Genomic DNA, 17,415 nt, shown 5'->3' with positions numbered 1-17,415 from the left:
TAATTTCTTCCTTTGATGGTCAGCAATGCAGTATGGGTGCTCTCACCCACCTACCTTATCTGCTCTTCCAGGGATGGCACTGTCTGCTTTGTGCCTTGTGCTGGCCCCACGTGCATCTGCTGGGAGCAGAGGCTCCTTCCTTCCAGCTTTATTTTCTTTTTTTCTTTCTCACGGGAAAGACAGGTGGGACACAGAAGGATGCAGGTGGCTGTGGGTTTGGAGAGATAGGACAGCCGTGGTGATCACTTTCAAGATGAAGTTTTCTCTCTGAGTATCAAAACTGCTCTATGATGGGCAAACTGAATAAACAGCTCCTTTCTAAGACTTTACAAAAAAAAAAAAAAAAAAAAAAAAAAAAAAAAAAAAAAAAAAAAAAAACCAAAAAAAAGCCCCCAGAAATTGACAGTGGAATGAGTGGAACTTATGCAGGACCAGCACATTCCTGTTTTCCACCCATTCTGGATCAGCTGGTATTGAGACAGAACTGGAGTTTAATGCTCTGACAGCTCCTGATGCAAGGCTGATCACACTGTAAAGAGGAGACTCAGGACCAAATGCTGAATTGTGACACTGAGCTCACTGTAGTTTGAATGCAGCAAATTTGTGTCCATCCACACTGTGAGGTATCACAAGGAGAGCATTACTGAACTTGCAGTCCAGAGAGACTGGGACATTTGCCAGGTAAATAAAGCAAATGCAAATACAGTTGTGGTATCTCTGGTGGGCCAATTGTGCAGTTTTGATCTTCTCCTGCAACTCAAAACATTACAGAAATCTTTTGATAACATTTGACTTCTGAGGGTTTTTTTTCTTTCTTTGATTGGTTGGTTCTTCTGGTTTGGTTCTTCTGCTGTTTAGCTTTGCATTGTGTATGGGGCCAATGGTGTGGTCTAAAGGCAGGAAGAGAGATGGCTGAATTTGTAAGAATTGCTTGGTTAAAAATATGTCAGTCTCATTCTGTGGTGATTTGCCAACAAGCACTACACAAAGAAAGAAACTGTAATTTATTTGTATGTGCTTAGAGGCCAGTGCTGCCAGTTATGACATTCCTTCATTCAATGAATAGGGAAAATAAACCCATCCAGAAATGCAATCTGAATTTACAGAGAAATGTCTTAATTATGATTGAGGAGAAGGAAAGATTATATTGAAATGGACAAAAAGATTGGTACATTTTTAGTGCTTTTCTCAATAATGAATTTATTTGAGCAGAAATCTTCAATTTTAGCATTAATGAGAATTTAATAAGGCTATTAGTTTTCTTTCAACTGTAACTGAACTTGCATTAATCTCAACCATTCACACACTTTGTACTAAAAGTCTCAGCCATCTTATTAAAACTTAGTGCTACCATATGTGTGGGAGCTGGCATGTGTCTGCCAGATAGTGGTAAGCACAGTATCCTCAACATACAGGTCAGTCTGGCATTCTTCATCTCATAGTTAACCCCACTAAGCTCTGCAGTTGATCCAAAGCAGTAATGTTGGTTTGACAGTTGCAACTTCTGCTTTCACCTCAGTTTTCTTCTTTCCTGAATAGTCTGCTAATCGAACACAGTGAATAGATCTCTTCTATGCAATTTTGAAATTTACCTCCGATTTCTCTCGGTAATTTTTCTCCTTAAGTCTTTAAGGCATGAATCTGCTTTCCCCACCACTTAGATGTGTAACACTATCTTCCTTATTCCCTTTCACTTTCCTTTTCCTATAATAGAGCTGTTGAGCCAAAGCAAATTTCTTTAGGCTTTTGCAGCCTAAAGACTTGGGCTCACATGACCCACAGCAGACATCTGCAACAGCTTGGGGCAGCTCTGCTTCCTGGGAAATGTCTCTGCTGGATGTGGCCCTTCACTTCATATGGGAGCAAACTGGAACACTGACTCTTCCCCTGTGGTGGCATTTCCCAGTCTGGTGTATCAGCTTACACTGAGCCTCCAGAGCCTGGGCTCAGCATGTTTATTATCCAATTAGTCCCCAAGGAACCGCAAGGCTGGGGTGTGACAAGACTGCCACAAAGCAGGCATGGCAGATGCACAGAGGCCTAGGTGTCATTTGACAGTGACTCAGGGGACAGGTTCTTATAGAGGCCACATTCTTTTAATATCAAAGTGCAAAGGCAACAGTTAGGTGAGCTGGTCAAAGCAAGTAATTCGATAGCTAAATGAGAAATCCACCTCTTGCCATATGCACAAACAGGGTTAACAACTCTAAAGCACAAAAATAATCCTGCTACAGTTCCAGGTAAAAATCCTGCCTATGAAGAGCTAGAAAATTCATTTGTCCCATAGACCCTGACTCATAGACAGACAGTGCACCTGCAGGTTTTCGTGTTCGTGCTCTGCCTCACTAACTGCTGGTGCTGGAGATCTCCAAGGATGCCCATCAATGCTGATGCTGAAGGGGAAGCAAACACCCTCTGACCCAAACACCAACACTGACTGGTGTGAGTGGGCAGGCAACAGACAGGATTCCTTTTTCTCTCTACTTTGGGAAGACGCATACTTTACAAATGGGAGCTGTAGTCTACAAAGGAAGGCAATTCATGCACATATCACTACATTCACCTTTAATTTTTCCCTTTTCTGGTATCCGTCATAGCTTTAATATTGCTATATAGATCTGGAGAAGCCTAGATTGGATCTGGAAAAGCCTAGGGCTGACCACAAGGCTTTCCAGCTGTTTAAGACACTTTGCAATGGTACATCCTTTTGCAACACTACTCATGATCTGGTTTTGTTGCTCCAAGGCACAAGTGTAGAGCTATCACAATCCATCTTGGGCTTTTAAAGGTTGAGTATGGACACCATATTCCCCGGCAAAGGGAAAAAAAAGTGGCAACTGGTACAAAAAGGGTTAAAATAAACTTGGCCACATACTGTTTCACAAGCAGCAATGGTATAATCTGCCATGAAATATCACATGTGTTATCAATCGTAAGGAGGCAGGATGACACCGTTTCTGTGAGCAAGGAGAACAACACAAAGAGTTTTGCGCCCATCCGTTTCTCTGATCCAATATCAGTCGGGTTTTCTAAACCTGTGCATTTATCCAGAGAAGGAAAATAAATTGCAGAAGTTCACTACCTATCCAGGCAGTCACTACCGAAGAAATTCAGCAGAATGGCATACTGAAAGATAATGGCAACTTCATTTATTCTGCTCTAGGGAATTTATTTTTAACTGCTGTTAATCCCACAGAATTGTCCTCCTTGGCAGCTGTTCACTGTTCAGTTTGCAAGGATCACAGGAGGCCAGAAGTTCACTGTTCAATTTGCAACTCCTCAGATTGGTCTCTAACTGCAGTGTTCCACATCTACTTCTAAGATGGGTTTTTGACTCTGGCTTAGCCAAAGGTTCCTGTAGGAAGGCTAGTGCCTGTGGAATCAGCTCAACTTGCCATTTTCCCTCGGTGTGTTTCTGAATTTAGAGTTGTATTTCATGTTTCTGCCATGTTGACCTGTGAGCTCTGCAGTTGAACAGCTCCACAGGAGCAGCCAGCTGGTAACTGCATGGGGAGGAGACCATGGAATTTTAGCTCATCTGTTGTATTGTATCAAGAAGAAGCTGGCTAAACTTGCTTTACCACCTGTATTTCCCAAACCATGCTGGGTACTTCTGAAAAAAGAGTAGCAATCAGAAGAAGAATGCTAACTTTTGTGTGCTGACTGTTACTGCCAGGGTCATGTGTGGCTCCCCTCCTACCCTGCATCCTACAAGAATTGGGAACCCACAGGGAACAGAAATCCTGCATGGCTGAGCTAAAGAAAATCCTGTAACAGCAGGGAAACTGAAAAGGCTGACAGTGTTAAGCTTTCTCTACATTCTAATCTGGAGTAAGTGGGACAAAACAACTTTAAAAGTCAGTGGACTTTTAAAGTAGTCCCAGGATTTTAGGTAGGAGTTTACAACCTGCAGATCCTTAAAACTGACAACTTAATTATTAATTATTATATTTAATTAAAAAAAAACACAATAAAACAATTGTCAAAAATAACTACAATAATAAAAAATTATGTAGACAACAAACAAATGTTCATATATTATACCTGCATGGGCCACAGGACATAGCGAATATCACCACCGACACCTTCTTTTGAAAACATCTCTTGGCTTCCTCCCGTGGTGAAAGAAAAGAGGGATAATTTGTCCTAGAATTAGGAAAGCCGTAGTTAATTAAGACATATTTAAAGAAGAGTGCCTGAACAGTTCAAGAGATATTCAGGTAAACCTGGCAGCATGGATTTTTAAGGGAGAGGGTGACTTCTTTCCCAGACCTTACATGAAGTGGCAGTTCTGAGGCAAAGATTGATGTCATACAATTAGACAGTGGACTGTGTGTCTTTGGGAAGAGATAGGTTAAAGAAAAGGAATTATGTGTCTGACACCCTTATGTGAAGCAGGGCTGATACATTACTTCAACATAATGTAAAGTGAGAGCTCTAATAAACTACAATGAAAAGAAATCAACAAGGCCCCATAGAACATGGTGCAAGCCTTGATGCTAATAAAACAGTTCCAAAAACATACCTGGAGCAAACCACCATCATAAACCTTTGACAAATCGTAAGCAAAGCCTTGGACCAAGACTCTGTCCATCCAGCCCTTCAGGATTGCAGGCATGCTGAACCAAAACAAGGGGAACTACGCAAAGAGAAAATTACCTGGTTAGCACAGAGAGTCTGGGCCACCCTTAGGCCTGGTTTACAGGACAAATCCTGTCCTCTGAACCTGCTCAGATCCTGTATGTACTTTCTCCAGCTCTCTGCCAGTAGAGGAAGTACCTGTGCCTGGCAAAAGAAGCTGAAGTGCTTTCTGTTTGTGGTAACCTCAGGGCCAGACCTGAGCACCTACAGCACTCCAGCACTGTGGAGCATGTGAGGGTTTCCTTCCAGATTAAAGGTGGAATAGGATGAAGGAGGAGGGTGCCATTTAATTAAGACTTAGGATTGTACAGAATCATGTCTCCTACGGCTGAAATGCAAAAGAATTGAAAATCTTATTAGTAGGACTGTCATCTGGTGACCAGTTCTGATCTGCCAGTGTGGTGACAAATGCCAGGGGATCATAGGAAAGACTTATTTTCAAACCCTGCTGACATCATTACCCCAAATCCCTTCACTGAGAAGAAAAAGACTTTTTTAACAGTTGGACCCTTGGCTTATAGATCTTCCAGTCAACCCATGGAACTGCATCCCAAAGCTATCATGTCCATGGCATTATCTTGACTGCTTAATGCACTCTTTCTTATACCAGGTTGCCTCACTACCCCTAAGCCTTTGTACACACTGCACACAGAGGAAGAAATTCTATAAACATGTAACCACATGCAACTTAATATATGGTGAAAACAAAATGGAAACTGGGCAACCACCACAGCAACTACAAGCGGTGATTTTAATCAGTAGCAAATTTTGAATTCTTTAATGATGTCCTTTAGACACTTTTAAAATTTTTTTTTTATTTTCTGCACCAGAACACACTCAACTCTTCATAGCATTTTACACATGGAAAGGAGAAGGCAACGACTTCCTTCAGGGCATGTCTTACTGTTCTTATCTAGAAAGTGATAGTGTGAAAATGACAATCACTTACAATGAAATGATTGAGATATGGCCCTATCCTACATTTAATATAACATTGGGCAGAGGAATATATAAAGAGATGTCTAAGACAACAGAGGCACAAAGAAATATAAGACTACTATTTCCTTCACAGTACTTTGGGATCTGTTCATGCTGGAAATGGACTTTAGTGGCTGATTATGGACACGTGCTAATGTGTTTCTTCCTGTCAGTAATCTCACCGTGATACAAAGTTCATGTTCAGGAGTGGACTTTTAGAAATGCAGATGTCTGGTCATGAATAAGTTTATTATTAATGAAATGAGTTTCTCATTAATCTCTTGATGATCTGAAGGGCTGGAGCACCTTTCCAATCAAGACAGACTGAGAGCTGGGCTTGTTCAGCATGGGGAAGATTTCAGGGAGACTTTTTCAGCCTTCTGATTCCTGACAGGGGGCTTACAAGTCACTGGTTTTTGGGAGGGGCGTATTTTGGCTGGGCTCACCAACAATGTCCTTCCTTGTTGCTCTGGGCTCAAACTGCATGGCGTATAAATCCGACACAGTGACGCTGCAGCCCTGCTTGGTCAGCTCTTCCACAGCAATCTTCAGCAAAGATCCATTGAAGGACTTGGGCTCTTGATGTGCATAGACTATCAGGACTTTTTTCCCTGGAGGCAGAAAGAAAACCAGGAGACCATTTAGAATCCATTTAGGAGGCAGGTGCAGAACAGTTTGTAGAGTTGGGGCTTGTTCCTCGCTCCTCCTCTAGTGTCTTTTCCCAAGGACACAGAAGCAGTGAAAGCAGGGTGTCAGTGGCAGCATTTGACTCCTGCTCAGCAGCACTGAGTGACTGCTGAGGATCTCACTGCTGCATGTGCCCAGCCCAGCAGTTCTGTGCTACACTTGTCTTTCCTAGGTGGAACTCAGTGGACAGAGAGGCTGTTCCACTGCAGGTCACACTGCCCTACATTAGCAAAACACTGTCCCTCCTATTGAGTCAATAAGGAAAGAGGAAATATTTTCTATGACATAGCAGTTGTTTATAGATAACCAGATAGCAAAATATATAGGGATTTTGGAAAATGACTGTGTCTGCAAAACATGCAGCTCCTGTTTCCTGATTTCCAAGGCAAAAATCCAGGCATCTTCTGAGGTCAGTTTCACTGGTGCACAGCTTCATCCCAGAGCAACACCTGCCAAGTGACAGGCAAGTTTACAGTGTCTCAGAAAACTAGTAGAAACTAAACTGAATATTTGATGAAACAACAGCTCATTTTTAAAGTAAATGATAAGGGGCAATTATTTCATCAGGGTGCACAGTGTCCATGAAATAAGAGCTATGCAAAAAAGACAATTAAAACCTGCGGGTCAAATGCTATCATAAATTCAATGTGTGTACAAGCTTTTAAAACCCTTCTCTACATGTTATTGTGGAATATAAGGAGCAGTTGCCTCTTCGCTCTTCCTGGCAGCTCCCAGCAAACAGGGAGTGCCTGGAGATGGACAAGCTCCCCAAAGTGCATTCTGCAAGGCTGCCAGATTTTTTCCCTTTTGACGGAGCTGAGGGCACTTGGGCAGAGTGTTTAGAGAGACTTGAGTTTTCCAAGGCATCACTTACTGAGATAATTTCAGTCGTTTGGAAAGTAAGTCCTCAGTGTGCCAGCTAAACACGGCAGAGAGCCCCCATCCCTGAGGTGCCCAGCGGCCCCCTGGAGCGAGCAGCGTTTACCCGGGTTTGTTCTTACCTGCCATCGCTGGGGAGCTTCACTCCTGATAATCTGACAGTGCCTGAGAACTCAAGTGAGAGATTTGCTGGTGAGAAACATCAGGACCAGGTGCGAGGGGAATCGCCGGATGAATGGCGCCGCTCCCTGTGCCGTGCCGCCCTCTGGAAAGTGGCTCCAGATCAGCCCCGGCCCCGGCCCCAGCCGGGCTGCCCTTTCCTGCTCCTCGGGCCCCGGACACACCTGCGGCGGGGCTGGGAGCCGCCCTTCATAAAATCACTGAATATCCTGAGCTGGAAGGGACACACAAGGATCACCAGTCCGGCTCTTCCCGGCGGCCCGGCCGGGCCGGCCCTCGGGCATCGCCAGCGCGGGGCGGGATCAGGATCGGCACCGCCCGCAGCCACGGCTCCGGCTTTTTTCCCCTCAGCATCTGGCTTCGTTTGACACCCCACAGCTGCAGTTCTTGTACTGTGAGTGGCAGTGAAAGGTCAGTCCGTGCTCTTCTCCCCTGTCCGCTGGTGATTTTGTGGACTTGCAGCATGTGCCGGCTGAACCGCCTCTTTCCTGGACTGTTCTTTGGGGGCGATATGTTTTCCGAAACTGCTCTGTACTTTCACTCCTTCCCAGTGCTCTTCTCTGCCCCTTTCCAGTTTTGCTGTATTATTTCTTGAAGCGAGGGAACCAGCTCTACGCATAGTTTTTACACTGTGGACATGCCTTGCATATACCCAGTAGTCTGATGATTTTCTGCTCTGTGGTCCCTATAATTCCTGATGTAAAAATTCGTACTTTTTTGACTGCTATGGACTGTTGAGCTGATGAGTGTGTGGAATTATCTGTCATAATTAGAAGATTTTACTCCTGTGTGGTGATAGTCAGCTCAAAGCTCTTTATTTTAAAAGTGAGGCCAATCTGGTTGTTTTTCTCCCGTAATCATCTCTTAAGGTTCACAGAGACTGAAAATAACTTTCACTTGTCTAACCTCCTGAGCATCATTCAGAACATTGTGCTGGCCTTAGTTCTCACAGAGGTTAGAGACAACCCTTTTGCACTATTGAATTATTTACCTATTGGAAGAATTTGGCACAGCTTTGTAGCTTAAATACTATTCTTCAGATGTATTATGGGTACACTTTCCTACTGGTATCTAAAATACTTTTATTCATTATTTGTAGCCCCAAACCCTCCAAAGAAGATGAATAACTTTTATTCTCTGAAAATCTAATAATGAAACTTGATAAAAATTGATTTTCTATGGATTCTCTTTGAAGCTGTTTCACTGCAGAAAAGTACTTTATGTTTTGGTGAAGGAAAAGAGAGAAAGTGGTCATCATTTTATTACTTAGGCACTGTGATGACCTTGGAACAGGAAAACTCCAGTCTTTATGTCAAGAATTGCTGAAACTTTTAACATGCAACAGCAGATGAGTGCTGTAGTGGTGCACTGCAGAAGGTGAGGGTAACCCAGGTTCTTGTTCATAAATCCCTTGGGGAGGATTAGAGGGAAACAACACTGAATGATGGGTAAAGAAATGCTTCCTGATGTCCAGTCTGAACCTGCCCTGGTGCAGCTTTGAACCATTCCCACTGTCATTGGATCCAGGAGAGGGGAGCTCAGCACTTCCATCTAAACCACTCTGAAACAGCCAGGTTTGTTGCTTCAAGGCAACAAAGAGTTGAGTCATAAATACAAATTTCTTCAGCAATTGAACTAGATGAAAGTTTTCCCCTCCCACTTTATCAGATGACACAGCCACAATGTTCTGATGCACAATAGCTGTTGTATAAATTCATCTGGAAATACTAATACTGTATTTGTGTGTTTATACATATATTCTTCTGTACAAATTGTGTACTGTGGATTAGAGTGCAAGGGATGGTCATCTTAGAAAATAAATTAATTAGGATAAATGAAATATATTAGGATATAACCGCGGAGGAACTATTCTTACGCCTTTTCCTAGGTTTGATACGAAGTTTACAGTACATCAATGTTTTAAGATACTGTGTATCTAAAGGATGTTTGTTGTGCCCTCTAGCGCCCAGTGCGAGGGTTTATCCTTGCAGCAGAAGAGGAGCCTCCGCCAAGGAGGAGCATTTAATCCCTAATGCAAATTCCACCCCAGACAAAATGTTTTAAGAACCTTTGCTGCCAGTGATAATACACAGCAATGAAACACGATGCTAACAAACCATTGGTGTGGGAGAAATCCTCTTTAAGATTAGTCTTCCGTGACTTTTGCAGAGAACACAGCTACTGGGGGAACAGTTCTAGGCAGTGAGTACTGTGGTCCTGCACTGAAAAGGAAGAAAAAAGGAGAAACTGAAAAATAATATCCAACAGAAGATAGGTCTTTCCCGCATACACATCACAATAACACCGTAGCTATTCCTAGGCTTGTTTTGTCATGTCATAAAGATGACAGTCACTCTTGCATTGATCTTTCTCCTTAGAGAAGAAAGGTTGATGGGCTTGTGCAACAGGAAGGAAGGAAGCAGGAGGACTGTGGGACTAACAGCCTCTCACTGTGACCTGTTTTCTTCTCAGCCTGTCTGTATGGTGATGAGTAACAGAAATTGAAAATGGAAACCTCTGGGGTTAAGTCTGTAATACAGTCTCTAAATCAAAAGCAAACCAGGAACAGGGATAGTGTCCCAGAAAACATCTCTTATCAGTTGTTTATCTTATTTTTAAACTTTGTGATGTTAAATATTTACTGTTATGAAATGATATAAATTAAATATATATCTAAGCCTTTTATCTGTTTGAAACTGAATTGCAGCTTTTGCTAGCAGATCTTTGCCAGGGTGTAAGAGGACTAGTTCAGTCCTACTAGTCCTACTAGTTCAGTAACAAATTTGTTACTTTCAAATTTTTAATCCCTTCTGTAATTTTTGATTGAGGAGTCTGGCCTGAAATGCTCTTTTGAAGAGAGGCTGAAGTTTCAAATCTGACTATGAATTCAGTCTTTGTCTGTAAAGCATAGTATATCTAGGATTTGTCTTTGCATCTGAATAATGAGAATCTCTGCATAATGTGACTGTCTTTGCCCTATTTGTGACAGCAAAAGGCGATAGGTAGTGTCTGCACTCTCCCTCAATTTCTCGTGGAATGTTTAATGTAAATACGGAGTGACATTAACTGGTACTTGAAGAGGCAATAAATAAGCAGTTTAATTTCAGGGCAAGGTACTTTATGAAGTATTTGAACTGAGAATGACAATGCATTAGCTATGATATTAAAGAACTTTAATACATCTCAGCATTGTTTTCTGAGAAGGTATTTTGAAATCTGCTGATATTCTACAACTCTACCTATCTGACTTTGAAATAGTTTGAAAGACGGTTTTAAAGGTTGTGGGCTTTTTCACGAGAGAGGTGGAAAAGGGACTAAGAAGATTTTCTATGCCAATAATTTTCCCTTAGATGGAACAAAAACTTTGGAGACCTGTTTCAATAGTCATTGCACATCAAAATTGCTTTCTATCCCTAATGCAAAATTTGCATTCGTCTATTGTGGAGAAAAAAACATGCATCATGTTGGCATTCTGTTTTCATATTCAAGCTGATGCTTCTTTGGATTTGAAAAGCGATGCTGGAAAGAAGCCCAGCCTGAAGTCTGTTAGGGTGGGGGATAACAATCCTATACAGCTGATCAACCAGAGAGGCAGCAGAATGTACATAAGGTACTGCCTCTGGTGAGTCCAGTGACAAGTGTGACATTATGTATTTCAGAAACAACTAATTTTAGATATTCTTTCCAAAGGAATTTTTACAAGTTCCTCTCACATGCCAGAGTACTAGTCTGAAACATCTGCTGACAGGTGACTCCGTGCACCTGCAAAGGCCATGGGGAGAAAAGCCAGGGAAATGAAGAGGGAGCACCCACTTGCTCAGTGTGCCATGACCTCATCCTGGAAGTTTGTTAAGGGATGCACCGATGACAGTAACTTGGTGGTTGCTTTCCAGTTACTATTGAACCTTTCATTAAGCTAGGAATAGGCTATAGGAATCAAGCTATAATATGGGATCAAGTCCTGTACAGGAACACACTATCCCATGAGCTGAGCAATAGCCATCCTGGTAGAAGAGTCATCAAAGGAAAATTGTTTTAACACACAGTGCCCTGCCCTGTTAATACTGGCTCAGGATTAACAACCTGGCACTGGAAATAGTGAACAGCTCAGTGACAACTGACTTCAAAACAAATCCAGCTATTTAGCCAGAGCTCAAAAGAATAATGTTATGCAGAGGATATAATTCTGGGGGAAATCACCTCTGGATTTCAGCCAAAACCAGACTGTCTAAGGCTTCAATAGGAGCAAAGCAAAATTTTCTTTAGTGCCATGACACCAACTAATCGAACCTGTTGTGAGCGACGGAATAGCCAGGACGGTGCTTGTCCTGCCGAAGCCCAGCTGGCGGTGCTGGAGAGCCGAGAACGGCACCGTGAGATGCTTTAGACTCCTTCAGCTGCGCGGAGCAGCAGATCCTCCCCCATACCAGGGTGTTTTCTCCCTTGTCCGGGGAGTTGCAAAACAAATAGGGAATTAATCAAAATCTTTCTTGTGTTTGCCAGGTGTGGCTCTGCTAAGCAGCTATTTTGTTGCTTCCACCATCCTTTCTTGGTCCATTTTCTATGTCAGATAAAGAATCTCGATACCTTGGGTTTCACCTGTACGTTTAATAGTTTACTCATAGAACAGATATTGTTATCGTAGTACTTGATACAAACGAAGGGTAATGATTAATGTTTGATGGATAGGGAAACTGATGCTTGGAGACGAAGGGAGACTCGACAAAAAGATACAACCACCTCCAATCTGCCTATGGACAGAACTTCAGCCCTTGAAACTGTGTGTTTCCCAATCTGTTATGCTCAAAATCCACCAGGAAAAAACTTTCTTAAGTAGGATTTGACCTGGAATTTTATAGGTAATGATTGTATAGCATGAAACACAGGGAAAATCCCCGGAGCCATAGCTGGGTTCCAAACTACCTCTGCATTACCAGGGCCAGCCAGGAGGCCACAGCCGTGCTGTGCAAGAGCTGCTGCTGCCTGAGCTCTCTTCTGCAGCTAGGTGTCTCTCCAGCACGGAGGTGCCCTGACATCCCCCTGTCCTCACCTCCTGCTCTTCTACAGTTTCGTGGCTGAGATGCCCCGAAGTGCGAAACCTATGGTAAAATTCTCTCCAGGGAGACAGGGTTTCAATTCCAGTCTTAATCATTGGGCTATAACATAGAAGGGGAAAAATAAAATAATCAGCACGTGCATGCTTGGGAAAAAGACGTGTGCTAACTTCTGTGTATGGGAGCGGAGGCCTGTTGGTAGCTGTCCCCTTGGGATGTACCAAAATGGTTGGGGAAGCAGATGATTCAAGACATATTCCCAATATTACTTGCTTTTGCATTACTGTTGGCTAGATGCAGATAATCTGTCTTTCTGTGGTCCTGTGACTCCAAGCCCAAAGCCTCTTTGCAGGGATGTCCATGTTGGCTCTTCTCTCTCTGCCAGTGGACCCTGTGCTGGCTGCAGCCAGCAAAGGGCTGCCCTGGGGAGCAGCTGGGGTTTGGTTGGTGGCCCTCTGGAAAATGACTGCTTGCACCCCAGCCTCTTAGCCCCTGCCAGGTTAGGGTCCGAGCGCTGCCATGGGCTGCTTGTGGGCTGTGATTCTCTCAGATAAATAGTAGGTTTATAACTTTAGTATATAATGTAAGCCTTTGCCAGGCTGGAGCATTACTATATCTGATAGCTACACCCGCCCCCTCGGGATCGCAGTCATCAGAGGTGTGAAAGGGTAATCTACACAGAAATGCAACCAGTACCCATATATGCCTCCTCCCCATGCAGGGAAAGGAGGAACGCGTTCCCACATAAGGAGGTGTTCCTCCAGTACACTGCAGAAGCCAGCTTGGTAAGCTGCCCTGAAGGGCAGATGTTACAGTTCTATAGAATGACCAATACAATATTTTGGCAATTGACCGAGTGGAGATTAGAGCTTTGCAAAATTACATATTCATACAAGTTGTTAATTCAATAGTTTGCTTGTGTTTTGGAGGTTCTGGTTTGAGAAATATTAAGTTTGTTGCTGTAGTATGAACTAAAATTCACACAAGTCAGTGTGCCCCATTGCTTTAGATTGCTTCTAGCTTGGTCTGCATGAAAGAGTTGGCAAAGACTGGTGTATGGCTCAGAAAGGTCTGTCCCAGGCACTAAGGGGCATTAGTCATACAGCTATATGCATACTTCTTTCTTTTCATGTTGCTGTGGGGTATCCCCGTTTGCTCCCAGACCTCCTACGCAAAAGGCACAGGCGCGAAGTTACTTCCCTGCAGCACCCTAACTAGTAGTGCAGATCCAACACTGCTGATATAGGGCCCTTACATTTGAGAATTACTTCCTTGCCAGACATCTTTGCTGCCCAGCCCCTTCCCATCCCCCTTTCTTTGCTACCTGCAGTATTGCAAACCCCAAGAGCAATGAGCAGAGCTGAGAAATCCCCCAAACTCAGTTATCCGTGCAGTTACTCAGCATGACTCTCACAGCACTCAACATGTACATTGCTTCCCCTGTTGGGTTTTTTGACCTTTTCTGTGGCCTATTGTCATCTAGCATCCTGTGTTCACACCACCTCACAAGCCAAAATAGTTTGTTCTGGGATTAATTTCTGTGGTTCAGGGGCTCAACCTGACAAGTAATGTAGCAGCAGTCAAAGCTTACAGCAAAACCCCAAGTAGAAAATTGAAAGAGAGATAAGTTCCTTTCCCTCTCCTCTCTTTGCAAACTCAAATGTTCAACCTAAAGAATTCTCCATACATTTTTGAATAAAGAGGCATCATAGCCTTTTTTCCCCCTTTTAATTGCTCTGTCCCATAACAGAATTCCTCACTACTGCAGTTTTACTTTGTGGGAAGATAGCATAGCAAGGTATGTGTAATTTCTTCCCATTCTCAAACTACTGCAATGATAGCACAATTGTTCCTGGAAAAGTGTGCATTAGTGTTTGTGATAGTGAATCCACAAACATGAAAAATTATTGTGGTTTAGAGGCAGGACAGTCAGGGGAATATGTGCAAGTCTGGGAAGTAGAACAATTCATTTCTTCCACTGACAATCTCCTTGGCCATGGGAAAGTAGCATAGACTCCTGTTTTGAGCAGTCATTCACTCAAGTTCATTTATCTTGATGCCTATCTTGAATCAGATGGGGTGGGAGTATCAAAGGGCCACTCAGCGCCTGTATCAGCATATTCCTTAGAGAACCCTTGGCAATAGGCACTCATGAGAGCAAGCTCGGGTTGAGCTCTCAGAAACAAAAAGCTTTCAAAGAAGGGCTTTAAGGCTAAGGTTATGAAAAAGCTGGTTATCATGAATGCTTATTTCAAAAGGTCAACTAGCGCCCAAGATGAGTGTTCCAGGAGTGAGGGAAGGAAGGGCGTCTCCCCTGCTGCTGCTGTTTCTCTGGAGAATCACAGCCCACAAGTGACACGAATGCTGACAGCATTCTGCCTCCCTGCTTGAAAAGGGGCCAAGGGTGATGAAGCTTGGATGCACTCTGCTCAAAAATACTGTTGCTGTGACTGAATGTTGCTCCACAGCAGAGCTGTGAATTATTATGAATTAAATTAAGAGCTGATCTTAGGAGACCTTGTTGCCACGTAATAGGGTTATCTCTTCAACCAAGGTTGTTTTAACTGTAAGGAAGGATAGGAAAATAGAAATATAAGAGAAATGGGAACAAGAACATGCACTACATCTTCCTGGGCTGTGTAAATGAGTAATGGAATTGAGTTAAAAAAAAATAATAAGGGAATAGAAACCTCTGTGGATAACTAGTCATCTGCTTTATTAGTGATATAACAGGATTTGAACAGGAACATTTGGTCTGGGGCTAACAGAAACCAATTTCTTCCCTTCTTCTTCTACCAAAATCTTTAACCAAAAGAGCATGCACTGCTCTCTTTCAAACATCTCTGTTTCATGGCAGACTTCAAAATTTTACTTCATCTGTTGTATTACAGGCAGATTTGGATATAATTAAATAGATAATCTGATGGTTTATGGATCACACTTGAATTTCTCTGAGCATTGCTCTAACAGTATCATAGAACAAACACTGAGCTGCTTGCATAACCTCGTAGGTGTTGGTGGTTTTGCTGCAGAGGCATTTAGTCAAACGATTCTCCCCAGCAATATGTTCTGAAGAACAGTGGTGTTTTCAGGCCTGCTGGAAACATGCCAGGCTTCTGCTGAGCCTTACGTGTGCTGGGGCATGACTTGGATTAAGGCTGTGTGAACGTATTTTCTTCAGTGCTCACTAACTCTAATGTTTTCATCCCTTATGATGTAGTGACTAATTTCTTTATTTGCATGGACATGGCAGGCAATGCTCCTAAAGCTCTTAGGTTTCTGATGAGGGCTGATACTTGACTTTCTAATGCCCATGTCATCTCCTCATGGCATTGCTTCTGGAAAGTCTTGTTCTCAAAGACAAATTTCAATTTCATTTTGATCGCCATATCCAGCCTCCTTGCTTGACTTGCCACCCTGAAGCAGTATAAAACTTAAAATCATTCTTTCACTATGTTGAAAGGTCTCTAGAGAAGAATGACACTGTGATAATTCTTTGTGTAGTACATAGCATCTATTGTTTGCTTTCTCACTTGCACAACACAATTGTATTTTGGAAAACTGCCTGCTTACAATTACATGCTGGGATTCATATAAAAGATTATGAAAATACCATTTGTTTGAAACAGATGTGGGACTGCATGCTTGTGTATTCATCCAGGATCTGTGAGTGTGAGCACCTTGCTGACAATTTTTTTATCCATACCATCCTACTCAGCAGCTGTACTGAACAGTTGTACTGTTCACCTTTCTCTAAACCCTGATGTGATCTCTTCTTGGGGTGGAGAATCTGTGTGGTGAGGAGGAAATGGCAGTGGTCTAGTCAGATGTCTAGACTGCATCATTTTTTCCTGGCCCCCTGCAGAATGTACAGGTGAGGGCTGTGTAGATAAATGGTTTTAGGCTGAAGGTGTGTTACACATATTAGCCCCTACGTGCTACAGGACATGCTGTGTAAAGGGAGAGCTGGCTGAGAGCCAGCAGCGTCTAAAAAATGCAAAATTCATGCACTGCCATGTGTTAGGGGTGCTGCTTAGGAAGGTTTCCTCTGGCTTCCCCTAGAGTTAGAAAGACACACGCAAAGCCAAGGGTTGAGCTGCAGCTTGTGCAGGTTTGGACTTTGGGCTTTACAGGTTAACTATGTTTTTCCCAGAGCCCAGGACTGTGCAGTATCATGTGTCAGATTGTACTTATAATTTTGGTTCTTAAATGAAAAATGTGGGTGTGTGGAGAGAAATGATTGTATGTAAGTGATGTCATGCAATGTGAAAGAAGAGAAAGTGAGCCCTTGTTTCCCTCTGTACATGGTTTTTCAAATAGAGCAACCTTTGCTGCATTCAGATAGTGTACAGGACTAACAGGAAAACAGCTGTCAGCATGAAAACCAAGGACAAGTCTTCTGTAGGATCCAGAATCAAAACTAAATAACTTGCATGAAAAGAAGACTGTGAGTCTTGATTGTAAACATTCCCTATTGATAATAAAAGAATTTTTTTTTTTTTTTTGTCAACAGAAAGGTTCATCCTAAACTGGGTACAAGTCTTTACTTAATCCTAACATCTGTGGGGTACAAAGTTTAAGCACTCAGCTGAGTATGTAGTCAGCTTTTATTGCTTGATAACCTATGTTTATAAAGCCAGCCTATGCAGTCCGAGACGCCATTTCTGTTACCTGCATAAATATTTTAAATTTTATTTGCAGTTTTTAATGTCAGAAGTACTTATACAGTTTAAGAGGGCCCCAATTAGCACTAATTAGAATAGCTAACAGTTACTACAGGTAGTCTAAGTACAGCTGCAGTTACAGCCACCTCCTCTATAAAAGTGAAGCCAAAATATTTTAACCCAGTTTTTAATGAAGTTATATCTCCATGTCTGTATTCCAAAACTCTACCTTGGAAATGAAGCCATATTCAGAAAAAGTCTCACATCTTTATCTCATATTTATAACGTGAAAGACGAAAGGATGAGCTGAATTTCTTCGGATTTGAACTGCT

General features: G+C 42.6%; 1 protein-coding gene across 1 annotated transcript; it reads right to left on the bottom strand.

Annotated features, from left to right (window-relative positions):
* Positions 1-3,043: 3,043 nt before the first annotated feature.
* NQO2 (N-ribosyldihydronicotinamide:quinone reductase 2) lies at positions 3,044-6,209 on the bottom strand. Its single transcript, XM_041475344.1, is given in 6 exon segments — positions 3,044-3,503; positions 4,045-4,146; positions 4,526-4,639; positions 5,591-5,618; positions 6,023-6,185; positions 6,188-6,209. Coding segments are annotated over 6 exon segments (498 nt in total). The 3' UTR covers positions 3,044-3,434.
* Between the last annotated feature and the right edge of the window lie 11,206 nt (positions 6,210-17,415).

The sequence above is a fragment of the Pyrgilauda ruficollis genome, unplaced genomic scaffold (genome assembly GCF_017590135.1).
Source record: "Pyrgilauda ruficollis isolate IOZ18807 unplaced genomic scaffold, ASM1759013v1 scaffold35, whole genome shotgun sequence".
In the NCBI taxonomy this organism is placed as follows: Eukaryota; Metazoa; Chordata; class Aves; order Passeriformes; family Passeridae; genus Pyrgilauda; species Pyrgilauda ruficollis.
This window is presented reverse-complemented; position numbering and strand designations above follow the sequence as displayed.